Raw genomic sequence first — 24,576 nt, 5'->3', positions numbered from 1 at the left:
CTCAGGAGGCTGAGGCAGGAGAATCGCTTGAACCCGGGAAGCGGAGGTTGCAGTGAGCCAAGATTGCGCCATTGTGCTCCAGCCTGGGCAACAAGAGCAAAGCTCAGTCTCAAAAAAAAAAAAAAAAAAAAAAAAAAAAAAAAAAAAATTCTGCTAAAATGATGGCTGCTGTTAAACAAGACATGGTATTTTTACTCCTGACAGCCCAAGAAACTCTCACTGTGGCCAAAACCAAGCTTTAGAAAAAAAATGTGTGGTGGCCAGTCACGGTGGCTCATGCCTGTAATCCCAGCACTTTGGGAGGCTGAGGTGGGCGGGTCATTTGAGGCCAGGAGTTCAAGACCAGCCTGGCCAACATAGCAAAAACCTGTCTCTACCAAAAATACAAAAATTAGCTGGGTGTGGTGGCACATGCCTGAGGTCCCAGCTACTTGAGAGGCTGAGGCACAAGAATCGCTTGAACCCAGCAGGCGGAGTTCACTTCTTGCAGTGAGCCAAGATTACACCACTGCACTCCAGCCTGGGCGACAAAGCAAGACCTTGTCTCAAAGAAAAAGAAATGTGTGAACAATCAATTTCTTGAATGGGTAAATAAAAGTTATATCTGCCATGTGAGGGGAAGGCTAGGTAATGTCTGATTTGTAGAATGGCCAAATGCATGGAAAAAATGAGTCATGAGAGAGTTCTGCAATATGATCTATTGCATATTTCATCTAAAGCTTGGTTTTGATTGTACAAATTTTATACATTGCTAAATATCAAAGCTCTCTGCCATTTAATAGAAGTCCTTAAGCAAGAATGAATTTGCCTAAATTACTTTAACTTTGTTTAGAGAATTTAGCGGGAGGGACAAAGGGAAGGAGGCCAGGCAGTAGCTCATAATCACCACGCATGCTCAGTTGAGACAGGGCTCATAAACACGCCAGCACATACAAGAAACAGCCTTTGTTGGAGAGAATTTGAAGCCAGTCCTCTTTGGATGGCTGATGGTGGTCACCAAACTCCATCTAGCATGTGGCCACTATGTTCAACAGCACAGCCCACCAACAGGCTGGGATTAGTAATTCAGGCCATGCTGGTGGTAGGGAGGGAGGCAGAAGTTAGGAAAGAGGAAGGTAAAATGGGGGTTCTATTTGTTACTTCTTTAGCTAAAGTTTAACCTGAGGTCCTGAGACTTTGTGGGTGAGTGACACTGTTTATGTGTCTTCCCCTGACTTTTTTTTTCAAAAGGTCAGAGGGCTCACACTGGAATTCTGAATAGTGTGCACAGATGTCTGTCGTGGTATAGGCTGGCACTCAGGACACATTCCAGCTTAGTTAATGACATCCCCCCAACTGGTCCATCTATCTCCTGAGGACACCCAGCTTCATTCATTGTAAACTCCCTTCCTATTCCTTCTCACCCCCTGAGCCCTTCCTTCCTGCAAGGGAGCCAGCCATGCAACACCTGACATCCTTCCATCCTTCAGCAACAGACCAGTCACTTCTGAGCGTGGTTTTCCAACAGGTGGTCCCTCCTCTCCCAGTTTCCTTTGTGGTAGTAAATAACTGCAAACAGCCTTCTCAGATGTTTCAGATCCACAAGTCCCCTAGGTTATAAGATCACACGACTGCAAGAACTGGCCTTTCTCTTCTGAGAATCATCTCCCTCCACCTGCAGCTACCACAGGCCAATCACCCAGCTGAGTGCGGAAGAGCTCAGTGACCTCTGTTGAGTGGCAAGCCCAAAAGGCACAGGCTACTGCCCTTCCACGGTGACAAAACACCTACAGGAGATGATGCACCACCAAGGGAGGGCAGAGAGCCCCCACCTGGCAGATGAATCCCCTCCACGTCAAACCACTCTGCAAACTCTTTTTGGATTTCCTTTGGAGCACCAGCTTTTGGGTTCGAAGCCTTGGCCAAGCAGTCCCAGTGTGGGAGGAAGGACTGAGGTTCAATCCTGACTTCACCACCACCCCTGGGATTCTGAGTGATGCTAAGCAGGGTGTTCAACTTGTGCAGGTGTCAGTGTACTCATCTGTAAATTCAGGGAATTAGACCCGGTCAGAAGTTCCCAAACATAGCTCTTCATCCGAAATCATCTGATGAGCTTGCTAAAAATAAGAGCCCTGGACCCCAGCCCCAGAAAGTCAGAGGCAAGGACTAAGGAATCTGTATGTTGAATGATACCTCTCCTCTCAAGCTCTGGCATTGCCAGGCCCCCATGCCTTTGTGATTCTCTCTGTTCTGTCTGTTTCCTGAAGAACTTCCTGGTGAGGAGAGAACAATGCCTCTTCTTTTCAAGAGAGGTGGTCTCGGGTACAAGCTTTGCAGAGACACAGCCTTGTAAGCTCATCCACTCATGGGTTTGTAAACAGACACATATGCTTGCTTGGATACATGCAGAGGGGCCTCTCCTGGCCAGGCGTCATGGAGGTTTCTAGAGTATGCCCTCATGCTGCCATCTCATCGCGGGCTCCCCCCGAGTGAGCAGAAACAGCACAGCCTCTCCAGAGCCTCCCTGCCTGTGCACTCTCCAAAGGACTCCTTTATAAATTTCAGGGTCATTCCTGGAATCGCAAAGACCTGGGGAGGGTCAGGGCTGAGGCAGACAGTTTGAGAAAACAAAAACATACTCAAATTCAGCCAAGGTCCTCTGGGGCCCCGTGAGCCAAGCTGTCCTTGAAGAGCCAAAGAAATTGATATCAAGATGGCAAACAGCACTATCAGCTTTCACTCCTTTCCACGGGTCCCAAACATTTCTCCTTGGGTTCAACTAAAGCCATCCAGGAACCTGGCAAGGTGACCTAGCTGCTGAGGCCCAAGTGAGTAGACTGTGCTTTGATTCAAACTTGAACCAGGGACTATGGGAATGGGAAGAATGTGCCTGACCCAGCAATTCTTCTCTCTACATGTGCACAGGGACACATGTACAAAAATGGTCACTACAGCATTATTTGTAGTTGTAAAAACACTATTAGCAACCAGATCCAAAAGTGTTTCAACAGGTGAATGGATAAATAAAACCAGTAGGGTAATACAAAGGAACAATATATAGCAGTTAAAAAGAATATCTCTGACCTACGGATGTCAACATTAGATCTCAGACACCTAATGTTAAGAGGGAAAATAAAACCTTTATGTACATTTTCAATTTATTTTCACAAAACAATTTGGACAATATCGGTCATCTATCATATATATGCATATAGATGCAATATATGCAAACATAGGCATATTAGTCATCTATCACATATATGCAAATCTGCTTAGCTAAGAAAGATAAACACTAAGTAAGTACTGCGTGCTAGTGGACAAAATATCAACCGCCCACGGTTCTGGGTGGTAGACTTGTGTTACTATATTGTTCTTTGTACTTTTCTGCATTTTTTAAATATTCTTTTAAAAAAGTCACCTCTCAGGGCTGGGCGCGGTGGCTCATGCCTGTAATCCCAGCACTTTGGGAGGCCAAGGCAGGTGGATCACGAGGTCAGGAGTTCGAGACCGGCCTGGCCAATATGGTGAAACCCCGTCTCTAGTAAAAATACAAAAATTTGCCAGGCATGGTGGTGCATGCCTGTAATCCCAGCTACTCAGGAGGCTGAGGCAGAAGAATCGCTTGAACCCGGGAGGCAAAGGTTGCAGTGAGCCAAGATCGCGCCACTGACTCCAGCCTGGGTGACAGAGTGAGAGACTCTGTCTCAAAAACAAAAACAAAAAAGTCACCTCTCACACCAACCACCCCTCATCTTCCTCATCAAGCAGAGCTATCAGTAACCTCAAGTGTCCCTGAAGCCCTACTGGAAGAGGACCAAACGATAGTGACACGGCGGACTTCACCACCACTCTCACTGGCCAGGGCAATGATGTTACCAGGGTCACTTGTCCACCAGTCAGAACCTAGCCCTGGGCTCCTGGCCAGTTCTCTATGCCATGAAGAACTCGGAAATGAGTCAGAAAGAAGACCCAAAGGTAGTAGAAGAGGGTCACAGAATTAAGAAGGGGAAGATGAAGTAATCAAGGTGACTCAGGCCTGAGAACTGAAAGCCAAGGGACAAATCCATCCTGGTGCTGCCAGAGGGTGCTGAGTGGTGGAGGTATCCAAGGGCCAGGAAAACCCAAGGGAAGGGAAGGAGCCGTTCTGTCTCCCCAAGGACCAGAGAGAAAACAGCCTTAAACTAAAACAGGAGAGATCCACGTTAGAAGCCATCCAAGAATTTCATAAGAAAGAACAAAACAAATCTGATAAATTGCAGATGGGAAGAAATTGCACAGACTCCCTCTGGTATAACTTAGGAGAAACCTTTTGAGGAGGAAGAAGGATGAACAATATGGCCTCCAAGTGTCCAAAGGTCACTTGATTGCATTGATGAAAAGCACTGCCATAGCTGGGAGGATGGCTTGAGCCCGGGAGGTGGAGGTTGCAGTGAGCTGAGATCGTGCAATTGCATTCCAGCCTAGGTGACAGAGCCAGAGCTTGTCTCAAAAAAACAAATAAATAAGGGCCGGGCGCAGTGGCTCACGCCTGTAATCCCAGCACTTTGGGAGGCTGAGGCGGGCAGATCATGAGGTCAGCAAATCGAGACCATCCTGGCTAACATGGTGAAACCCCATCTCTATTTAAAAATACAAAAAATTAGCCAGGCGTGGTGGTGGGCGCCTGTAGTCCCAGCTACTCAGGAGGCTGAGGCAGGAGAATGGTGCAAACCCGGGAGGCAGAGCTTGCAGTAAGCCGAGATCACGCCACTGCACTCCAGCCTGGGCATAACAGGGGGACTCTGTCTCAAAATAAATAAATAAATAAATAAATAAATAAATAAATAAATAAATAAATAAAAATTTTAAAAAATTTTAAAAAAGAAAAGCACTGCTGGGTAAAGTCTTCTGGTAATTTGACCCAACTTTCTTCACAGCACTCTAGCCTGAGTCCATTGCCAAAAAGCTGTAGGTCTGTGCATTTTCTTAGTTCTCCTAAGGATGGAAGCTTCCTGAAGACATAAACTTGGTCTTAGCTTCCATACAGTTTTCCATACTTAGTGAATGAAGGACAGGTGAGAAGACATTCTGTGTCCTCAATTTACATTTTTGGAAGGAAGACACTGTGCTTTTTTCTTCCAAGACTGAAGAAGTAGAAGCCTGTCCAACTTGATTCTCTTACTTTCATAACTTTATTTACCATGAAGGGACTTCATTATTTAACATCAAGCTCTTCCCAAGAGACTTGGTCAAGCTCTTTTAGTGACCAAGAGCTATCTGTTTATTTGCATACGATGTATATACATCTCTACTGCCTTGGTTTCTTCTTTATTCACCTTTCTAAAATGCTTTTCTTGTCCCCTTCCAGCATGAAAAAGCATGTGTTACAGGTGGTATGACAACTGCTTTTTCATATGGTCTCCTAGCTGACACACAGCATGTGCTCAATTAATGTTTACACATTAGAAAAGGTGACTATCTGATATGGTTTGGCTGTGTCCCCACCCAAATCTCACCGTGAATTGTAGCTCCCACAATTCCTACATGTTGTAGGAGGGACCCAGTGGGAGGTAATTGAATCATCGGGGTAGGTCTTTCCCATGCTGTTCTCGTGATAGTGAACAAGTCTCATGAGATCTGATGGTTTTATAAAGGGGAGTTTCCCTGCACAAGCTCTCTTGTCTGCCACCATGTGAGACGTGCCTTCACCTTCCGCCATGATTGTGAGGCCTCCCCAGCCACATGGAACTGTGAGTCTATTAAACCTCTTTCTTTTGTAAATTACCCAGTCTTGGGTATGTCTTTATCAGCAGCGTGAAAACAGACTAATACACTATCAAAGAGCATCTAGCACTTGCCCAAGAGTACCCTGTTACATTAACTCTTTTTCTCATTCTTCTGGCCTTTGCCTCATCTAGAGCCCATATCAGCAAGAGTGGTTAAGAGTCAAGAAAGGCAGTGAGCAAGTCAAGAAAGGCAGTGAGCAAGTGGAACCACGAGATGGGATGGGAAGGACACATGCCTGTCCTAAGACCCACATTCAAACAATTCAGTTTCGATGATGCAATCCCACAGCCCCACTCCCATAGTGTAACAAAGGCTGAATCCTACCAACCTTTCCCACCACCCTCCCCTTCCACTGTCCTCTTCTCCATCCCCATAACTCTGCTCTCAGATATTCCAGGCCTGACAAATTGAACCCACAGGATGCAAAAAGAAATTTAAAACCTGCAAAGATGTCCAGGATTGCCGGCCACTCTCAAACCAGCACAAGAAGTGTCTTGAATATAAATAAGTGTCTTTAAATAGGTCACCATGCTTTTCTCTGTCTTCAACTAAAGTTCACTAATTTTGTCTGATAGTATATCACATCAATTACCTTCCTTGGCTATGCTCTCAAGGTTTAAGAGGCAGTGAACCAAACCAGAGACAACCAGCAGAGCCTCAAGTGGGAGTCCTAACTTCTGGGGCATAAATGGGACATGGTTGGTCATTAAGCTGTTGGTAGAACCACAGGCACAATGGCATCGAGGGTCATGACTGCCCCCTGGAAAATTCTCAACCATTGACTCCTCTCTGGACTCACTGAAGGCTTTCCAAAGCAAAGTGGCAGCTGTCCAGGTAAGCCACACTCAAGGGAATAAGTCACACCTGCTAACAGGATTCTTGAAATGACCAATCAGAAAACGTCCAAAAGCAGGTGTCTGCCATTCTCCTGTTCTCCTGTATTGCAAGAATCAGAACCTGCACTACCTCATTTGATTATCTCAGTTTCTGTGTTACGTGGCTTGCATGTTTACCTTTATTATCAAGCAGGCACATGAGGTTGATAATTTCTTATCCCCCTCACACTTGATAAATGAGCTATAGAGCTGGAGGCCAACTGCACAAAGTCATGTAGCCAGTGGCCAAAACCAAGCCCAGGTTGTTAACCAACCAGATGGCACCTGGTCACTTGGCATCACCCAAGGAAAGATTCTCAAGCAAGACCTTTTAGCCCCAGGGCTTCATTTCTTCCCCTCCCCATCTCTATGGGACCCCCATCTTTCCCTAGAAGTACGCTATCAGTCATGTCAGCAGCCCTACTCAACCGCAAAAGCCTCTTTGATCCAGTAAACCTGTCCTACCCCCACCCCCTTTATCCTGCCTGACACACCTCCCACCACTGTTGCTATAGCAACTGCTCAGCATTATCAGGAAGTCACGGGGCAGGGCACAGGGCACAAGGGAATTGCCATTTTCATTTTGTTCTTGACCTCGGGCATTTTAGAAAACAAGTTCACCACCCAGAGGCAACGTGGCACCTCCATCCAGAAGTAAAGACAATAGAACTAAAAGAAACTTCCTAGAGAGTTGCATAAAGGAACATTTTTGAGAAGATATGCCTTAATTACTACTTCCCAGGGAAAAGGAGCTCTTCCAAGAAGCAGTATATAATTCACTGCTTTTCTGCATGTGTGAGTCTGGTGAAATGGAGAGCTGGAAGAAGAATCTAGAGACCCAGACTACAATCTGGTCTGTGCTTGCCTTGGCAGTTGAACCTGAATGTAGCCTTGATTTCTTCATTTGTTAAGTGGAGAGAATCTCGAGGCTAAAACAGAGCTGGGGCAGGAAGTGGGAGAGGGGAAGAATATAAAACAAACAAAAAAAACAAAATGAGCTTTCTGGTAGAAGCAGGCAATGTCTAGAACAAAGCCATTTTGTTTATCACTGTTATATCACTTATTCTTTGAGGTGGCACCCTTTGCTTAGTGCCAATGTCTGACTCTCTGCACCCCCAGAGTCCAACGTGAATCACTCCAGCTGAAACACCCCCCTTTTCTCAACTTCTAATAGGATGGAACACACTGAGTAGGCACAACTTCCTCCCCACCTCCCACCTACCAAGGCCTTCCGGGACTCAGTCCCCCTCTTCCCTTTGACTTCCTGGCTCAGAGAGCTCAGTTCCTTGAATGAACACAGGCTGCCACACCTTCACCGTCCTCCACTAATTAGAAACCTCCCCAGGCTTCACTAGAGGCCAACTCCACCAGGGCCTATGGACGAATTCCACTGCCCAGCAGCTGGGTGTTTGCCAGCCCCTGCCCCCTTCTCCCCAATCTTCCCTCCTGCCCTGCCTCCCAACAGCCAGGAAGAGATGTGGGGCTGGCAGCCAGAAGGGCCCCAAAGACTGCCAAGTGTCCCTCCCCCCGCCCACAGAAAAAAGGAAAGGGAAAAATTCCTGACTACAGTTGCTCTGTATTTCTTTCCGGGAGGGCTGGCTTTTTGAGTAAAGTCTCCCTCTGAGTCTTGACTGACACCCAGGGGCTGAGCCAGCCCAGATCTTCCCTGGCTTTGTTCAGGAACAGGAGTGGCCAGAGAAGGGGGAGGGAAAAGTCAGGGGTTAGTAGCCAAGGAGGAGGAGAGGCATAGGGAGATCGTCCATTCTCCAGAAGAAAAAAAAATCGACATCCCACCCAGCCTGCTCTTTGTGAGTGTGGAGGGTGGGAGCAGGTGAAATTACTCTGGAACTGAAAACCAACACATTTCTCTGGACCTACTATCCCATCTGTAAAAGGGGCTTTTCCTTTCCTGCCTCCACCATGAAAGCCCTCCAAGAGTCTACGCCAAGCTTGTCCAACCTGCAGCCCAGGAGAGCTTTGAATGTGGCCCAACACAATTTCGTAAACTTTCTTAAAACATTATGAGATTTTTTTGCAATTTTTTTTTTTAGCTCATCAGCTATGGTTAGTGTTAGTGTATTTTATGTGTGACCCATGACAATTCTTCTTCCAAGTGGCCCAGGGAAGCCAAAAGATTGGACACCCCTGGTCTAACATGACCATCCACCCCAGATTCCCAATGGCAGTACTTTGCCTTGTCCCCAGTCCTGATTTCACCATAAGTGTATTCTGACCCTCAGAGACTCAAGCATCCGCCTTCTCTGCTTTCCTGGGGCCTTGCCTCATTAGATGCTGGAAAAGAAAGTCTTCGGCATCATTGTGCACAGAAAGGCTGCCATTCAGAGGGCATTTTGGTACCACAGATGGAATCAGACATTAGGTAGAGCCCCAGTACTCAGAAGACACTCCCCCAACCCAGCATTTCTATGGAGAATCCATCAGCCCCTTGCAAAATGAGATGCTGCTCCCCAACTCAGGAGTAAACTCTGGAGAAAATGTAGCAAGAAAATATCACTTTTTTGGAAACAGCTTCCAATTTATTTGCCAGGATCAAGTTCAGTGCATTCTGGCATCCCAGGTTCAGAGACGTGAAAGGTCCATTTTCCTGGTGCAGGAAATGGGTGGCATCGGGTGCCCTCACTGGCTTTGATGACTGCACAATTGCACACCCTTGAGCATGCCATATGTGCTAAATGTGCTAGGACCACTTGGATTAGTTAATACTTAACTCTATTATTCTGAAGTCTGGATCCTTGCAGACTTCCCCTGGAGGGCCATCTATACAGAGAGGACCTTCCCCCACCCGGAGATGTAGCCTCAGGGATTCTCCAGAGCTCTGGACACTGACAGCCAGAAGGCTAGGTCTTCCAGGTTGGCTGGCCAGGCAAAGGAGGAACTCAACCCTGTGTTACCTGCTTATGAGCAGCAAGGCCAGCATGAGAACCCAGATGTCCAAGCTCTGGGGCCACCTCTGTTCCCCATAGTCCCTCCAACCTCCATTCTAGATACTGCAGAGAGAAGCTCCCATACCAAAACAGTCAGTCCTAGACGTCAGCACATCGGATCCAAAGAGCACTGCCCAACTAATCCATTAAAAATGCAAGCCTAGGCCGGGCGTGGTGGCTCACGCCTGTAATCCCAGCACTTTGGGAGGCCGAGGCGGGCGGATCACAAGGTCAGGAGATCGAGACCATCCTGGCTAACACGGTGAAACCCCATCTCTACTAAAAATACAAAAAATTAGCCGAGCGTGGCAGCGTGCGCCTGTAGTCCCAGCTGCTGGGGAGGCTGAGGCAGGAGAATGGCATGAACCCAGGAGGCGGGCTTGCAGTGAGCCAAGATCGCGCCACTGCACTCCAGCCTGGGTGACAGAGCAAGACTCCGTCTCAAAAAAAAAAAAAAAAAAAAAATGCAAGCCTAGCCAGGCGGGGTGGCTCACACCTGTAATCCCAGCACTTTGGGAGGCCGAGGTGGGCGGATCATGAGGTCAAGAGATCGAGACCATCCTGGCTAACACTGTGAAACCCCATCTCTACTAAAAATGCAAAAAATTAGCTGGGCGTGGTGGCGAGTGCCTATAGTCCAGCTACTCAGGAGGCTGAGGCAGGAGAATGGCATGAACCCGGGAGGTGGAGCTTGCAGTGAGCCGAGATCGTGCCACTGAACTCCAGCCTGGGCGACATAGCGAGACTCCGTCTCACAAAAAAAAAAAAAAAAAAAAAATGTAAGCCTGGTCGGGCACCATGGCTCACGCCTGTAATCATCAGCACTTTGGGAGGCTGAGGTGGGCGGATCATGAGGTCAGGAGATCGAGACCATCCTGGCTAACACTGTGAAACCCCGTCTCTACTAAAAAATACAAAAAATTAGCCGGGCGTGGTGGCAGGTGCCTGTAGTCCCAGCTACTCAGGAGGCTGAGGCAGGAGAATGGCGTGAACCCAGGAGGCGGAGCTTGCAGTGAGCTGAGATCACGCCACTGCACTCCAGCCTGGGCAACAGAGCAAGACTCCATCTAAAAAAAAAAAAAAAAAATGCAAGCCCGATGGCCTCCAACCGTTTATGCACTGCATTTATCATGCATTTATCAGTTGCATTTATATTGCATTTATCAATTGCATTTGTATTGCATTTAAAGTACAGTTTCATTGCCCTTTCCATAAACCACCTCGCTACAGCCGTGTGAAAGTAGGTTGGAGAGGTATGGATATTTCCATTCATAGGTGAAGAGATGGAAATCAAGTGACTCATCACCAAAATGCAAGAGCTTAGGTTTTATATATAGTTTATATCTTTACACACATCTGTGTAGTTGACCCAATGAAATACTATCAATTTCTGATTTGCAAATAAGAAAACTGAGGCTTAGCAAGAAGCTTACCTTGGGTGATTAGTACATGGTAGACCACCTGGGATTTGAACCTCCAGAGAGGAGTGGCCTGCCTGACCTTTCCAGTTTGGCCTTCATTTTAAAGGCCAGCTAACTGTCAAGGAGGAGATGTCACTTGCCAAGATTAAGGCAGCTAACATGTACAAGAACATACTATGTGCCAGGTACTTGCCATTATCACAGCCACCCCAACACGCACCCTGGGAAAGAGGTAAAATCATTGCTATTTTACCAACAGGGAACTGGCATTGGAGGAAGAGCCTTACTAACTACTGAAGTATTAAGAGACGGGGTTGCAATGGAACCAACCCCGGTCAATATGACAGCAAAGTCCAGGCTGCCTGCACCATCATCTGCTACCCAGCAGCTCTTCTCTCAAGAGGCCCACCCTGTGACCTTCTTGTCCCTCTTGACTGACCTCTGTATGCTGGCTACTTACAACTGTGAGGTCCCCAAACTCCAGGACTTGTGACTGTCCATGGAGTCAAGGGAATCTACATAATTGAAATCTGGCAGAAATTTACTGTGCCCCATACATCACCTGCACATGGCAGCTGTCCAGGAACAAAACTGCTGGTTGATAGGGTCAAAAGCTTTTCTCTGCCAACAGCCCAACTCCTTGCCCGGCCACGGAGGTAGAGGGGTGCAGTGGGAAGGTACCCAGGTTAGCCTCTCAGCATTTTCGTATCACTGAGTCACCCAGTGTCCACACCTGTGAAATGGAGGTAGAACGGCCTCTCTCGCAGGGAGGTGGAAGACAGGAGACAAAGCAGGCACAGAAGCCAGTTCATAATAGGGTGAGGACAGATGCGAGCACCACCAATCTCCTGGCGGCTGCCTGCCATCTCAGTGAATTGCTGGCCAGAGACAGGATAAGCAGAGGGATCTAGAATATCTGCCAACCACGTTACCAGCTTCCCTCATGAATTCAAACATCATCTCCCGCTTCTATGCCTTGGTTTCAGCAGAAGCAGCGCTAGTGCTAACTCTTATAGGAGAGAATCCCATTCCCTGGCCTATAGAAGTCCTTTCCCTCAAAGCCCAGTCAACCACCCTCCTCATTTAAGGATTCTAGTTTTTTCAAGCATTATAGTCTCCAGTCACCTACATAATATCCCTCTGATTGGATGGATCTCTGAGGCTGAGACCACTATATTTTCCACACCATTTTTGAGCCCCACCCACCTACCTAGCAAGCAGGTGTTCTAGCTGAGCTGGAGTAGGAAAGGCATGGAAGGGAGAAGTGTGGGAAAGGAAAGAATGGTCTGCAGGGACAAAGAGGACAGCATGGAGAAGGCAGGAGGAGGAAGAGGGAGTCGGGAACATACAGAGAAAGGCTGAGACGAAATGCACTCCCTGGATACAGAGTTCCTTAAAAAATTAAAATAGGCCAGGTGCAGTGGTTCACACCTGTACTCACAGCACTTTGGGAGGCCAAGGCGAGAGGATCACCTGAGGTCCGGAGTTCGAGACCAGCCTGGCCAACATGGTGAAAACCTGTCTCTACTAAAAATACAAAAATTAGCCAGGCATGGTGGCAGGTGTCTATAATTCCAGCTACTTGGGGGGCTGAGGCAGGAGAATTGCTTGAACTCGGGAGGCAGAGGTTGCCGTGAACCGAGATTGCGCCACTGCACTCCAGCCTGGGTGACAGAGCAAAACTCGGTCTTGAAATAAATAAATGAATAAAAATAATAATACAAATAAAAATAACAATTCCCAGATACACAGACTCTTTATAAAAACAAAAAAACAAAAAAAAAAAAACAAGCTTTTTTCTTTTCTTTTGGGTACAGTCTTCTAGTACGCGGGAAGGACCAACAACAAAAGCAGATGTGGATGTGGCCTCACAGCCCCTTTCTGTTCTGCTCCTCCTTCATTCCTTTCAGCAGCCCCCTGTCCTGTCCTGCCAGGCATCGTAGGTATTTACCCGTTCTCCATTCCCTTTGGTGCAGAATTTTCAGAACTTCCTCATATCAATATCGAACAGTTGTGGCCAGGTGCGGTAGCTCATGCCTGTAATCCCAGCACTTTGGGAGGCCAAGGCGGGCAGATCACTTGAGGTTCAGGAGTTTGAGACCAACCCGGCCAACATGGTAAAACCCTGCCTCTACTAAAAATACAAAAAATAGTAACCGTGTATGGTGGTGCATGCGTGAATTCCCAACTACTCGGGAGGCTGAAGCAGGACAATGGCGTGAACCCAGGAAGCAGAGCTTGCAGTGAGCCAAGATCACGCCACCGCACTCCAGCCTGGGCGACAGAGCAAGACTCCGTCTCAAAAAAAAAAAAAAAAAAAAAAAAATTAGCCTGGTTGGGCACCATGGCTCATGCCTGTAATCCCCAGCACTTTGGGAGGCCGAGGTGGGCGGATCATGAGGTCAGGAGATCGAGACCATCCTGGCTAACACTGTGAAACCCCGTCTCTACTAAAAAATACAAAAAGTTAGCCGGGCGTGGTGGCAGGTGCCTGTAGTCCCAACTACTCGGGAGGCTGAGGCAGGAGAATGGCGTGAACCCAGGAGACGGAGCTTGCAGTGAGCTGAGATCGCACCACTGCACTCCAGCCTGGGCAAGAGAGCGAGTCTCTGTCTCAAAAAAAAAAAAGAAATTGAACAGTCGTACCTCCCATTTTCTATGGGTGTGAACAGCCCAGGTGAGAACCAACTGGAAGCCACCTGATGACTGGGCCAGAGAACAGTTCTCTCCAAGTCAGCCCTCAAAGGTCAGATAATGAGTGAATGGATATGCTCCTACTTTCAGGTAACCCATGGCTTTTTATTTTTGTTTTTATTTTTATTTTATTTTTGAGACGGAGTTTCACTCTTGTTGCCCAGGCTGGAGTGGAGTGGCGCCATCTCGGCTCACTGCAACCTCCAGCTCCCAGGTTCAAGCGATTCTCCTACCTCAGAGTCCCGAGCAGCTGGGACTACAGGCAGGTGCCACCATGCCCAACTAATTTTTGCATTTTTAGTAGAGATGGGGTTTCACTATGTTAGCCAGGCTGGTCTTGAACTCCTGACCTTAGGTGATCTGCCCACCTCAGCCTCCCTAAGTGCTGGAATTACAGGCATGAGCCACCGCGCCTGGCCAACCCGTGGCATTTTTATTTTATTTATTTATTTTTTGAGACGGAGTTTTTTTGCTCTGTTGCCCAGGCTGGAGAGCAGTAATGCAATCCCAGCTCACTGCAAGCTCCACCTCCCGGGTTCAAGCAATTCTCCTGCCTCAGCCTCCCAAGCAGCTGGGACTACAGGCATGCTCCACCATGCCCAGCTAATTTTTGTATTTGTAGCAGAGAAGAGGTTTCACTATATTGGCCAGGCTGGTCTCCAAACTCCTGACCTCGTGATCCACCTGCCTCGGCCTCCCAAAGTGCTGGGATTACAGGCATGAGCCAATGCGACCGGCCCCATGGCATTTTTATAGAACTAATTTCCAGCCTCTGAGCCTGAAGGAATGATTTGCCTGAAAGTCTTAAAGCTCAGTGCTGAAGTAGGCCAACAGTGAGAACTATCTAAGCCTCCCTCTTCCCTCTGCCTGACAGGAAACTCAACAGTCCACTTGGCCAAGAGCCATTGTGTAGGCAGACCCTCGGGAATACAACAGATGGGTTCTTCTCTCCTTCCAGGCTCTACCACCTATTCTAACCTAGAGACTCCTGTGCCCCACTTTTCTCAGATTCCTTAACATTGTTAAGTAGAATTTTTCTGTTCTCGAACCTTCCTCAAATATCTTGTCTAAAGAAGTGGGTCATTACCACCACACAAAGGGACTTATCACAGTAAATGTTTTGGACATATGTGGAAGCTGAGTAGGGAAATTTCAAACAAAGAAGACCCGGATTCTGCAGCTTCCTCAAACTGCAGCCCACCATGGGCAACGGCAGCCCCAGGCGTCAGAAAGAACACCACTTGCCTCACTGGTCCAGAATCTGTCGGGCCACACCCTTCAGAGAGGCCCTGCCTCCGAGGCCAGGGTGCACACTGCCACACCCTGCTTGGTCTCCTAGACAGGCGCTTCCCCATCTCCTTCTTTCATGAACAGTGGTGACTGGTGACTCAGGCAGCGCTGCTTAGCAGAACTAGTGCTGGGAGTTCTGTCCAGATGGGGGGAGGGGAGGTGGAAGGTAGTGGTGTTAACAATCAGTGACAGTAGATCCCACTCATTTCCCTAGTCTATTTTACGACTTTGAACTCAGTATGCAAATTTATGCAAGACGAGATGCAAAGCAGTACTCTGAGCCAGAAGTCCCATTGCTTTTTCCCCCTTTTTTTTTGAAGCTGCACTGAACCACTGTAAATCAGTGCTTGCCTCTTCCCCCCTTTATTCTTCCCCGGCAACTGCAGATGCAGAGCCTCCCCAGGCCCGCCTGCCCGCCCGCCCGCCCGCCCGCCTGCCCGCCCGCCTGCCTGCCTGCCTGTCTGCCCGCCCTGGGACTTTGAATGACTACACATTTCTATAGCACCTTTATACGTGCAGCGGGCCAGACGGCCACTCGGGCGGCCCCGCCCCTCAGTATAATCCCCTGCATTGTACACGGTAGGGAAGGAGGCTGGGGAGATACTGAAGGAACCGGTCTAGCCCAGCCTTAATTCTGAAAGGGCCTGGACTGGCCCAACCCTGTTCCCTCCTCGACCCTGACATTTCTAGGCACTTCTATCCACTCCACCGCCAAACACATACACACGCTTTTAGAGTCCCAACTTCAAGCAGATCTCAGGGTCTCCTTTCGGTTTTTCTTCTAGGCCTACCCACCCCTTCCCCCAAGTCTGACTTATCAGTTTCTTTGAACCAACAAGCCCCAGCCCATCGTCCCCGTGGGATACAGGCTCACCACCACCCACTCCTTCCACCCACTGATGTGCCCACCCCCACCCCTGCATCCTTGCCATCCCCAGGAAGCCAGCAGCAACACAGCCCCTGAGTCCCGGGAACAAAGACAAAAGAGCTAACAGCAAAGCCGGAACTGCTGAGGTTCGCTGCCTCGAAATAAGAGGGTATGTTTAAAATTCTCAAAAGCAACCTGCTCAAAGAGGAATGCAGGCTGGAGGGGGGGTGCTCATTCTTCGGAGGGGAGAGAAGAGGGGACGGGAGATGGAGTGGGAGGCAGAGGATTCAGTGCTAAGATCTCCGTCTGGGCCAGGCCCCACCCAACTCGGACCCAGCACTCTCCATCCAGTGACTCCAGTCTCTGCCCCAGCCTAAGACCCTCTCCCACACAAAAGCCTCCAGCCTTGACCCCTTTTTCTCCTGCACCCTTGCAAGCTCAGGCTCCTTCCCAAAGTGCTCCCCTCCCCCAGCCCGACTCTTTCTCAGGCACCCCTGACATTGGTCACTTCTTTTGAGTGCACCCACTCAGCTTCCAGCCCCACCCCCCACCTTCCACCCCTGCTTAACATCCCCTCTTCCCAGGCTGGTGCACAAAAATGCGGAAGGCGTCTGGGCACTGGGGAGGAGAACGCAGCTGGGGCAAGCTGGCGGAAGGGAGTCCCATAACCAGGCAGAAAATCCAGAGTGACATTCTTCCCATGAACTCACCCCATTGTCCCTGGCCTCCCCTGACAACTACCCCCCACCCCCTTCAGGCTCCAGGGAAAAGTGAATGGGAGAAAATCTGCCGCATCTGTTCCTGGCTAAAGACCCTAACCGGCTTCAGGGATTTGGGAAGTAGAATTGGTTTTCAGGCTTAGAATAAGACGAATGAAGAGTAGAAAAAAAAAAAAAAAGTAAAACGTTAAAGAAGGAAAGGCATCACACACTTTATTAAAACAGTCAGCAGCCAAACCATCCTATGAACTTAGAGGCCTTTCAAAAAGTTCACCCTGCTGAGGAAGATGTTTAGTTTGTCAGAGTTCAGCTCAGAAACTGCACAGCACCTCCCCGGTGGACCACGAGGGGTGATGAGGAGGAACTCATGACTGGGGGACAGGCACCCCGCAGTGAAAGGATTTCGTGGGGGCTTTTTCCTTTTATTGTTACTTTCTAAGAGAAGCAGGAGGGAAGGGTTAACTTCCAGGCAGGCTAGAGAAGGAAGCGAGCCGAGGGAGAAGAAAGGGACTGAGAGGCTCCACTCAGAGGAAGCCCTAACTTGCTCTGTACTCCAGAGCAAAATGTGCTAGAGAAACAGAAGAAAGATTTCAACTCTGACCCCTAATTCCATTCTCAAGGAGAACAGGGAAAAAAACAATAGCCGACCAGGAGAAGGGAGGCGGGTTGGTGCATGGGGTGGGGGGCTTACGAAGACCTCAGAAGCTAAAAAGCAAGCATTCTTCTTTTCACTTTTTCTTTTTAAGTTTGAGAAACTTAAGACTCACTTGCTTTTTCAACAACAGCAGCAGGCAGTGGACACATTTCACCACTGTCTCCAAGAGGAAAGAAAATAATTACAGCTTCCTCCCGACCACTGGGGCAGGAGGCTTTCGTAATTAAAAAAAAAAAAAAAAAAAAAAAAAAGTAACCTCCTTAGAGCCTGGTTGTGTCCCTCAAATAACTTTTTGGGAGGGATGAGGGCCCCTGAACAAAGCATATCGGGTCCTCATTCTATCCTACAGGAAAGGGTCCCTCAATTTAAGATAGGGGCGGGGGTGGGGGGTGGCAACGCATCTCTCCTGCCTTTCGATCTGGGGCCCAGATGCGAAACCGCACAGCCTGGCTGCCCCCGTCCAGGGAATGCAGCCGGCGATCGGGCTTAAGTTACATTGATTCAGCTGCTAGGAGACCCCTCGCCTACCAAATGCCTCCCTTTTATTTTTCCATTCAACGTGGTAGCAAGAGCCCTGCTTGTTCCCTATGGAGAAATAGTAGTGTTCGTTTTCATTTTTCTCCTAAGAGACTCATCCTACAAAGTACCAAGTCCTTTCTTTCCAACTCACAACCCCAGTAGAAGGAAGGGCCCCTTCGGACGCCGGTGCCTCCTCCTAGCTCCCTCTCCTCTTCCAAGGTTCCTGGTGTCACTAGCACCCCGCAGCCTCCGCCTCCCAGCAGCGATCCCACCAGGACCCTTGGGTCCTCAAGCAGTGCCCCAAATAAGATTCGAGTTCCTACTCCCATGGATCTGACCACCGGCCCCCTTCTCAGCAAATCCCTCCTCCAGAATAGAAGTCTGGGTCCGTTCCACGCGGGTAAGACTACGGCAGCAGGGATGCCTTTCCTCTCCCCATTCATCCCCACCAAATGAGTCGCCAGGGCTCTTCCACTTGCTCTAACTCCAGTCCCCCTCCCCGGGCCTGACTTCCGCGTCCCGCTAGCAACAGTCCCCCTTGATTTGGTCCAAGGTCTCGGCTCTGCCGCCCCTAAAACCGTCCGTAAGGTCCAGCCGCCCGTCGGGCTTCTCCGCTGCCCTCCAAGTTTCTCCCAACTACTTGTTCCAGACCGCGTTACCTGCAACCTGCTCCGGGCTGGCGCCATACTCGGCGTCCCGGCGCTTCTCACAAGTGCCCTCGCCCATGACCAGCGCCTGCAGGGGCAGCTCGGAGCCCGGGTGGGGATAGCAGCGCAGCCCCTGGCCGCAGCGCGGGGTGTAGACGCCGCACGCCTCGCCCTCCAGCCGGGCGCACACCGAGCAGCAGCCGCAGCCCGGCTCCCGGACGAGCTCCGCGCATGGCATGCGGGCGCCTCCGGCCACCGCGGCCACCGCGGCGGGCGGCGCAACCGGCGGGGGCCCGCAGGCGGCCAGGCGCTCGGGTGTGCAGGGCGGGCAGCGGAACAGCACCTCCGCGCGTGCCCCGCCGCCGCCGCCACTCGCGCCCAGTAGCAGCAGCAGCAGCGGCAGCAGCGGCGGCGGCGGCAGCGGCAGCGCGGGGCAGCCCACTCTCGGCAGCATGCTGGCGGTCGGCAGCGCGGCGCGGCGGGCGAGCGAGCGAGCGGGCGGGCGGGCAGGTGGCACGGCCCTGCGAGCGCGGGAGCCGCCTCCTCCGCTTCTTCCTCCTCCCTCGCCGCCGCAGCCGGGTCCTAAAGGGCCGGCTTCTCCCCGCCCCCTGCCTTCTCCCCTCCCCCTTTTGGAGACCACTCCCTTCCCCCCCGACACTCCCTCGCGCCGGCAAGTGAGTGCGCGCACGCCCGCTCGCCCACCTCCGCGTTGGCTACGGGCTCTGGGGGTTCCCTGCTCTTCCCGGGCCCCGTCCCTCCGCACTCTTCTGGCCTGACTATGACTCCTGAAGGAGAATACGGATAACTCGCGGGTTTGGGTAGGACCGGCGTGGCGGTGGAGAAGAGCGCGTGCTTTTGTCTGCTCTCAGTTCAGTTCGCGAGGACTTCGTTTGCGCGCTTCCCATGTGGCCGGCACTGGGCTAACCGCTGGGGAACACAAAAGACATAAGGCTCCGTTTTGACCTTCAAGTAGATTTCAGTCGGCTCATACCAACTCCTTCCATCCTGGGGTATCACCCACCACTGACACGTGGCTTGGAACAATGACTTCTTGTTGGGTGGGTCCTGCGGAGTTTCAGACCCGTCTAGACCAAGCTAGACCCAAACAGCCCCGAATGGTCTTAGTGACTATTGCAGTTTTCCAAACCTTGGAGCTCGTGACTACAACCTATGAGAACCCTAAGTGCCCCGCAAAACCTGCCCCCTTCGTCTGCAGACCCCCTCCCTTCTCCGCCCGCTAAAATAATCCCTTAGCACCCTGGGCCCCCACCTACAAATCTCGAGGCACTTGTTGCAGGACAGATCCCAGAACACCCAGTTGCAGGGGTCTTGGAGAGGTCAGATCAGCTCTCCAGGTGTGACAGACCCGCTCTGGGGTAAGGCCATTTATGGCTGTCTTCAATAATGCAGATGGACAAGCATGACCTCCTTTCATTGTTCTGTTTGATTTACTGAGTCATCTACCCAAGCTGCCCCCAACCCCCATCATTCCAGGCTGGACTCAGCCATAATCAACCATCTCCTGGGGTGTGACCCTAACAAAGACCCCTGTCAGAGAGATTCCCTGGGTGAGAGATGGACCATTAAGCTGCCTCCACCGCAGGTTTAATCTCCCTATACCTCAGCGCCCCTCTTCCCCCCAGACCCCTCCACTCTGGCTCTTTCTGACTTTAAGGCTCAGAGCCTGTTTGATTCAGTTCAACAGCTAGTTAACCCAATGGCCACCTGGCTCTGAAGGTGACCTAGATGCCTCCAGGAAGGCAAGTTCCTGGTCTTAAGACGCCAAGCTGGGAAGAGTTATCGGGAAAGACTTTGGTAAGATAAAAAATAAATAAATAAATGTTTATCAGAGGCTTTGAAGAAAAGAAATATTTTGGTAGAGAGGTGATGTGGTGGTTGAGGAAAGGGGAGTTTCTTGGGTGAGTCGGAACTGAAATTGAAGCTTGTAATTCTACCAGAGGAAATGGACGGTTAGCAAGGGCACAGGCAGAGGGACCACCTGAAGCAAAAACACAGAAATGGGGCCGGGCGCGGTGGCTCACACCTGTAATTCCAGCACTTTGGGAGGCTGAGGCAGGTGGATCACCTGAGATCAGGAGTTCAAGACCAGCCTGGCCAACCGTGGCCAACATGGTGAAATCCCATCTCTACTAAAAATACAAAAAATAGCCAGGCACGGTGATGCACGCCTGTAGTCCCAGCAACTTGGGAGGCTGAGGCAGGAGAATCGCTTGAACCCAGGAGGTGGAAGTTGCAGTGAGCCAAGATCGCACCACTGCACTCCAGCCTGGGTGACAGAGTAAGAATCAGTCTCAAAACACACACACACACACACACACACACAGAGAGAGAGAGAGAGAGAGAGAGAAATGGGAAAATGAGTTTGGGGATCAGAAAGTCCACTTCAGCCAGAGTGCAGGATGCTTGCAGAGAGCAGCAGGGGAGGCAGGAAATCCAGTTGACTGTGGCGTTTTGGCTTAATATGCTGGGCAGTAAGGATACAGCATCCATGTTTGAGCAGAGGAAGAGATGGACAGAGCTGGACTTCTGGAAATCATTAGCACTATGTAGAGTGCCGATCTGAAAAAAAAGTAAAAAAAAAAAAAAATCGTTAGCACTATGTAGGGTGCCGATCTGAAAAAAAAAAAAAAAAGAAGTAAAAAGCACTATGTACAGTGCCAATCTAAAAAAAATAAAAATAAGACACAGGAAGGATCGTGGTCATTCCACCTTCATTCTCCCTGGTGTCTCCTGCCTGCTTTGTAACATGTTTCTGTTGGTCCCACCCACTGAGCTCCTACAGAGTAGGCACAGGGTCTAGCACAACGCTGTCCAATAGAAATCTACTGCAAATCGCAAACGTGAGCACATGTGCAATTGTAAATTTCTAGTAGCCATATTAAAATATAGTAAAAAGAAATAGATGACATTTATTTTAATAATCTTAATTTGGCGGTATATCCAAAATACTATCATTTCAATGGGTAATCAACACTAAAATTAATGAGAGAGTTAACATTCCTTTTCTTATACTAAATCCTCAAGTTCTGATGTGTATGCTATACAGCACATTTCAGTTTGAAGTAGCCAAAATTCAAATGTTTGATAGCCATGTGTGGCTAGGTAGCTATCAAATTGGACAGCCCACAGGTCTAAATACTGCCTGGCACCAGGTAAGCACTCAATAAATATTTGTTGAGTGAATGAAAAGTACAGTCTCTCAAAATATTCCTGGCAGGGCCCCTCATTCTCTTTCTGTCTTAATTGCAATGCCCAGGAGCTGGGAATGAAAGGCTGTGATGAGTCTATTAAGAGGCTAAGAGTGGCATTGATTCATTCATTCCCATGCAGCTACTCACTTATCTTTTGGGATTCATTCTCTTTCCACCTCCTTTTAAAGTTCTTGATCTTTCAGCCAAGAGCAATGGAGATGAGCAGGCAAAGTGATGCTGACTTGACAAATGCAAAGTACTCAATGATATTTCACTTTCTAATGAGCCTGAAGGCCACACCCAATTCTTTTCTCCTAGTTCCCAGGTTAATGGCCAATTTTACCCTTCCCCACCCTAAATACACGCAAACACATAACAAAATAATCCCATATTTTTAAGGCTTTTCCTAACCTCTCCTCAGCCTCACTCAGAATCCCACTCCCCAAAGGCCAGCTGCTACAGAGGCTTGAATCACAGAGCATCCTCAATCCATTGAAGCCTAGAGAACTAGGGGGACTCAGCCCAGAACCCAGAGCTGGTTACTGGCTGGCCTACGACTTAACCATTTTGCTTATTACTGTAGGCCCAGGGCTAGAACGGTGCCTGCACAGAGATACTCAAAGAATATTTGTTGAGTGAATCCAGGTTCTCCGCTTGTTGTCTCTGGCTTTGCCCATCCCATTGTTCCTGGAGCATTCTTCACTTTAGATTTCTCATGAGTCCTCTGCAAAGGTATGTCCACAGGCTTGAGAGCCTGTCTGTGCCCAGCAGTGAGGATTGGTTGAGAGATGGGGACAGGCTAAGACTGGTTTTCTCCCTTCCCCTTAATCCCTGCCTTTTTCCATCTCAACCGCGTTTTATAAACCCCACCCTTACATGGTTTACCGTAACTGGGTACCACCTGTACTATTATTTACATAATTTTTTTAAAGTAAGGCAATTCACTCTTTTTTTTTTTTTTTTTGCTTACAATCATTTTTAAAAGAAATTGTATATCACTACCATAAATGGAAATGTAGTATTGATGGCCATCTATAGATGGTAACCATAAAACACAATGAAAACAAGACAATGTTATTTGATTCGAGCTGGATACTGTTGCCTGCTGAAGCTTCTGAAGCTGGCACACTCTTCCCAAGTTAAGAAAGATGAGACAATTTAGAAGAAGCATTCAAGTTAAGTCAAACCCAAGCTGAGATTTTCTCCACTAAGTCATCAGGAGAGGAATGTTTTTTAAAAATATTTTATTGAAATATACATGCAAAAAAAAGTAGATAAACTAGATAAATATCCACAAATTGACCCCACCATATAACCAGCTCCCAGATCAAGAAGAACATTGGCCAGGCACAGTGGCTTACGCCTGTAATCTCAACACTTTGGGTGGCTGATGCAGGAAGATCACTGGAGCCCAGGAGTTCAAGACCAGCCTAGGCAATATGGTGAAACCCCGTCTCTACAAAAAATAAAAAAATAAGCCAGGTGTTGCGCATGCCTGTAGTCGCATGCCTGTAGTTGCAGCTACTCAGGAGGCTGAGGTGGGAAAATCATTTGAGCCCAGGAGGTAGAGGCTGCAGTGAGCTGTAATTATGCCACTGCACTCCAGCCTGGATGACAGAGTGAGATGCTGTGTAAATAAATAAATAATAAAGAAAAGAACGTTGACAGCATATGGAAAACCTTTCATGCCCCTACTGGTTATTATCCCCATGCCCTGCAAGGGTAAACATTGTCCTGACTTCTGCTGGCGTGGATGAGTTTTCACATAAATGAAAACTTACAATAAGCAGTTGTTTTTGTGTTTTTGTTTTTTGGAGACAGAGTCTCGCTCTGTTGCCCAGGCTGTAGTGCAATGGTGTGATCTCAACTCCCTGTAACCTCCACCTCCCAGGCTCAAGCGATTCTCCTGCCTGAGCTTCCAGAGTAGCTAGGATTATAAGTGTCCACCATCATGCCTGGCTAATTGTTGTATTTTTCGTATGGAACCAAAAAAGAGTGCAAATAGACAAAGCAATCCTAAGCAAAAAGAACAGAGTCAGAGGCATCACATTACCTGACTTCAAACTATACTATAAGGCTACAGGAACAAAAACAGCATGACATTGGTACAAAAACAGACACATAGACCAATGGAACAGAATAGAGAACCCAGACATAATGTTACAAAGTTGAGAAAATAAGCAATGGGGAAAGTACCTAGTCAATAAATAGTGCTGGGATAGCTTGCTAGCCATATGCAGAAGAAAGAAACTGGACCCCTACCTCTCACCATATACAAAACTGAACTCAAGATGGATTAAAGATTTAAGTGTAAGACCTCAAACTATAAGAATTATAGAAGAAAACCTAGGAAACACCATTCTGGACATCATCCTTGGGAAAGAATTTATGACTAAGGCCTCAAAAGCAATAGCAACAAAAACAAAAATTGACAAGTGGGACCTAATTAAACTAAAAAGCTTGTGCACAGCAAAATAATCTATCAGCAGAGTAACAGACAACCTACAGAATGGGAGAAAATATTTGCAAACTATGCATCTGATAAAAGTTTAATATCCAGAAACAATTCAACAAGGAAAAAAACAAATAACCCCATTAAAAAGTGGGCAAAGCCACTTCTCAAAAGAAGACAGACAAGTGGCCAATAAACATATGAAAAAATGCTTAACAACACTAATCATCAGAGAAATGCAAATCAAAACCATAATGAGACACCATCTCACACTAGTCAGAATAGCTATTATTAAAAAGTCAAAAAACAACAGATGTTGGCAAGGCTGCAGAGGAAAGGGAACGCTTATACACTGTTGGTGGGAATGTAAATTAGTTCAGCTACTGTAGAAAGCAGTTTGGAGATTTCACAAGGTACTCAGAACTATCACATTACTCGGTATATAGCTAAAAGAAAATAAATTATCTTACCAAAAAAGACACGTGTGCTCATATGTTCACTGCAGCACTATTCACCATAGCAAAGACATGGAGT

At 48.5% G+C, this 24,576-nt stretch overlaps 1 protein-coding gene across 2 annotated transcripts in view; it reads right to left on the bottom strand.

The window, feature by feature from the left end:
* Positions 1 to 19,528, bottom strand: part of IGFBP2 (insulin like growth factor binding protein 2) — a 31,668-nt gene extending 12,140 nt beyond the window's left edge. The window contains exon 1 of one of the 2 annotated variants that reach the window (XM_016950458.3): positions 19,081 to 19,528. Coding sequence is in view for 1 of the 2 variants with exons in the window: in XM_516234.8 (XP_516234.3) it covers positions 18,391 to 18,832 (442 nt within the window). In the remaining variant the exon portion in view is untranslated. Of the gene's footprint in view, positions 1 to 18,390; positions 18,957 to 19,080 lie in introns of those variants that run through there. The other variant, XM_516234.8, reaches the window with a different exon arrangement.
* Positions 19,529 to 24,576: the final 5,048 nt, after the last annotated feature.

This window comes from Pan troglodytes, chromosome 13, assembly GCF_028858775.2.
Source record: "Pan troglodytes isolate AG18354 chromosome 13, NHGRI_mPanTro3-v2.0_pri, whole genome shotgun sequence".
Classification (NCBI taxonomy): Eukaryota; Metazoa; Chordata; class Mammalia; order Primates; family Hominidae; genus Pan; species Pan troglodytes.
Note: the sequence above shows the minus strand (reverse complement) of the source record. Positions and strands in the feature narration are given on the sequence as shown.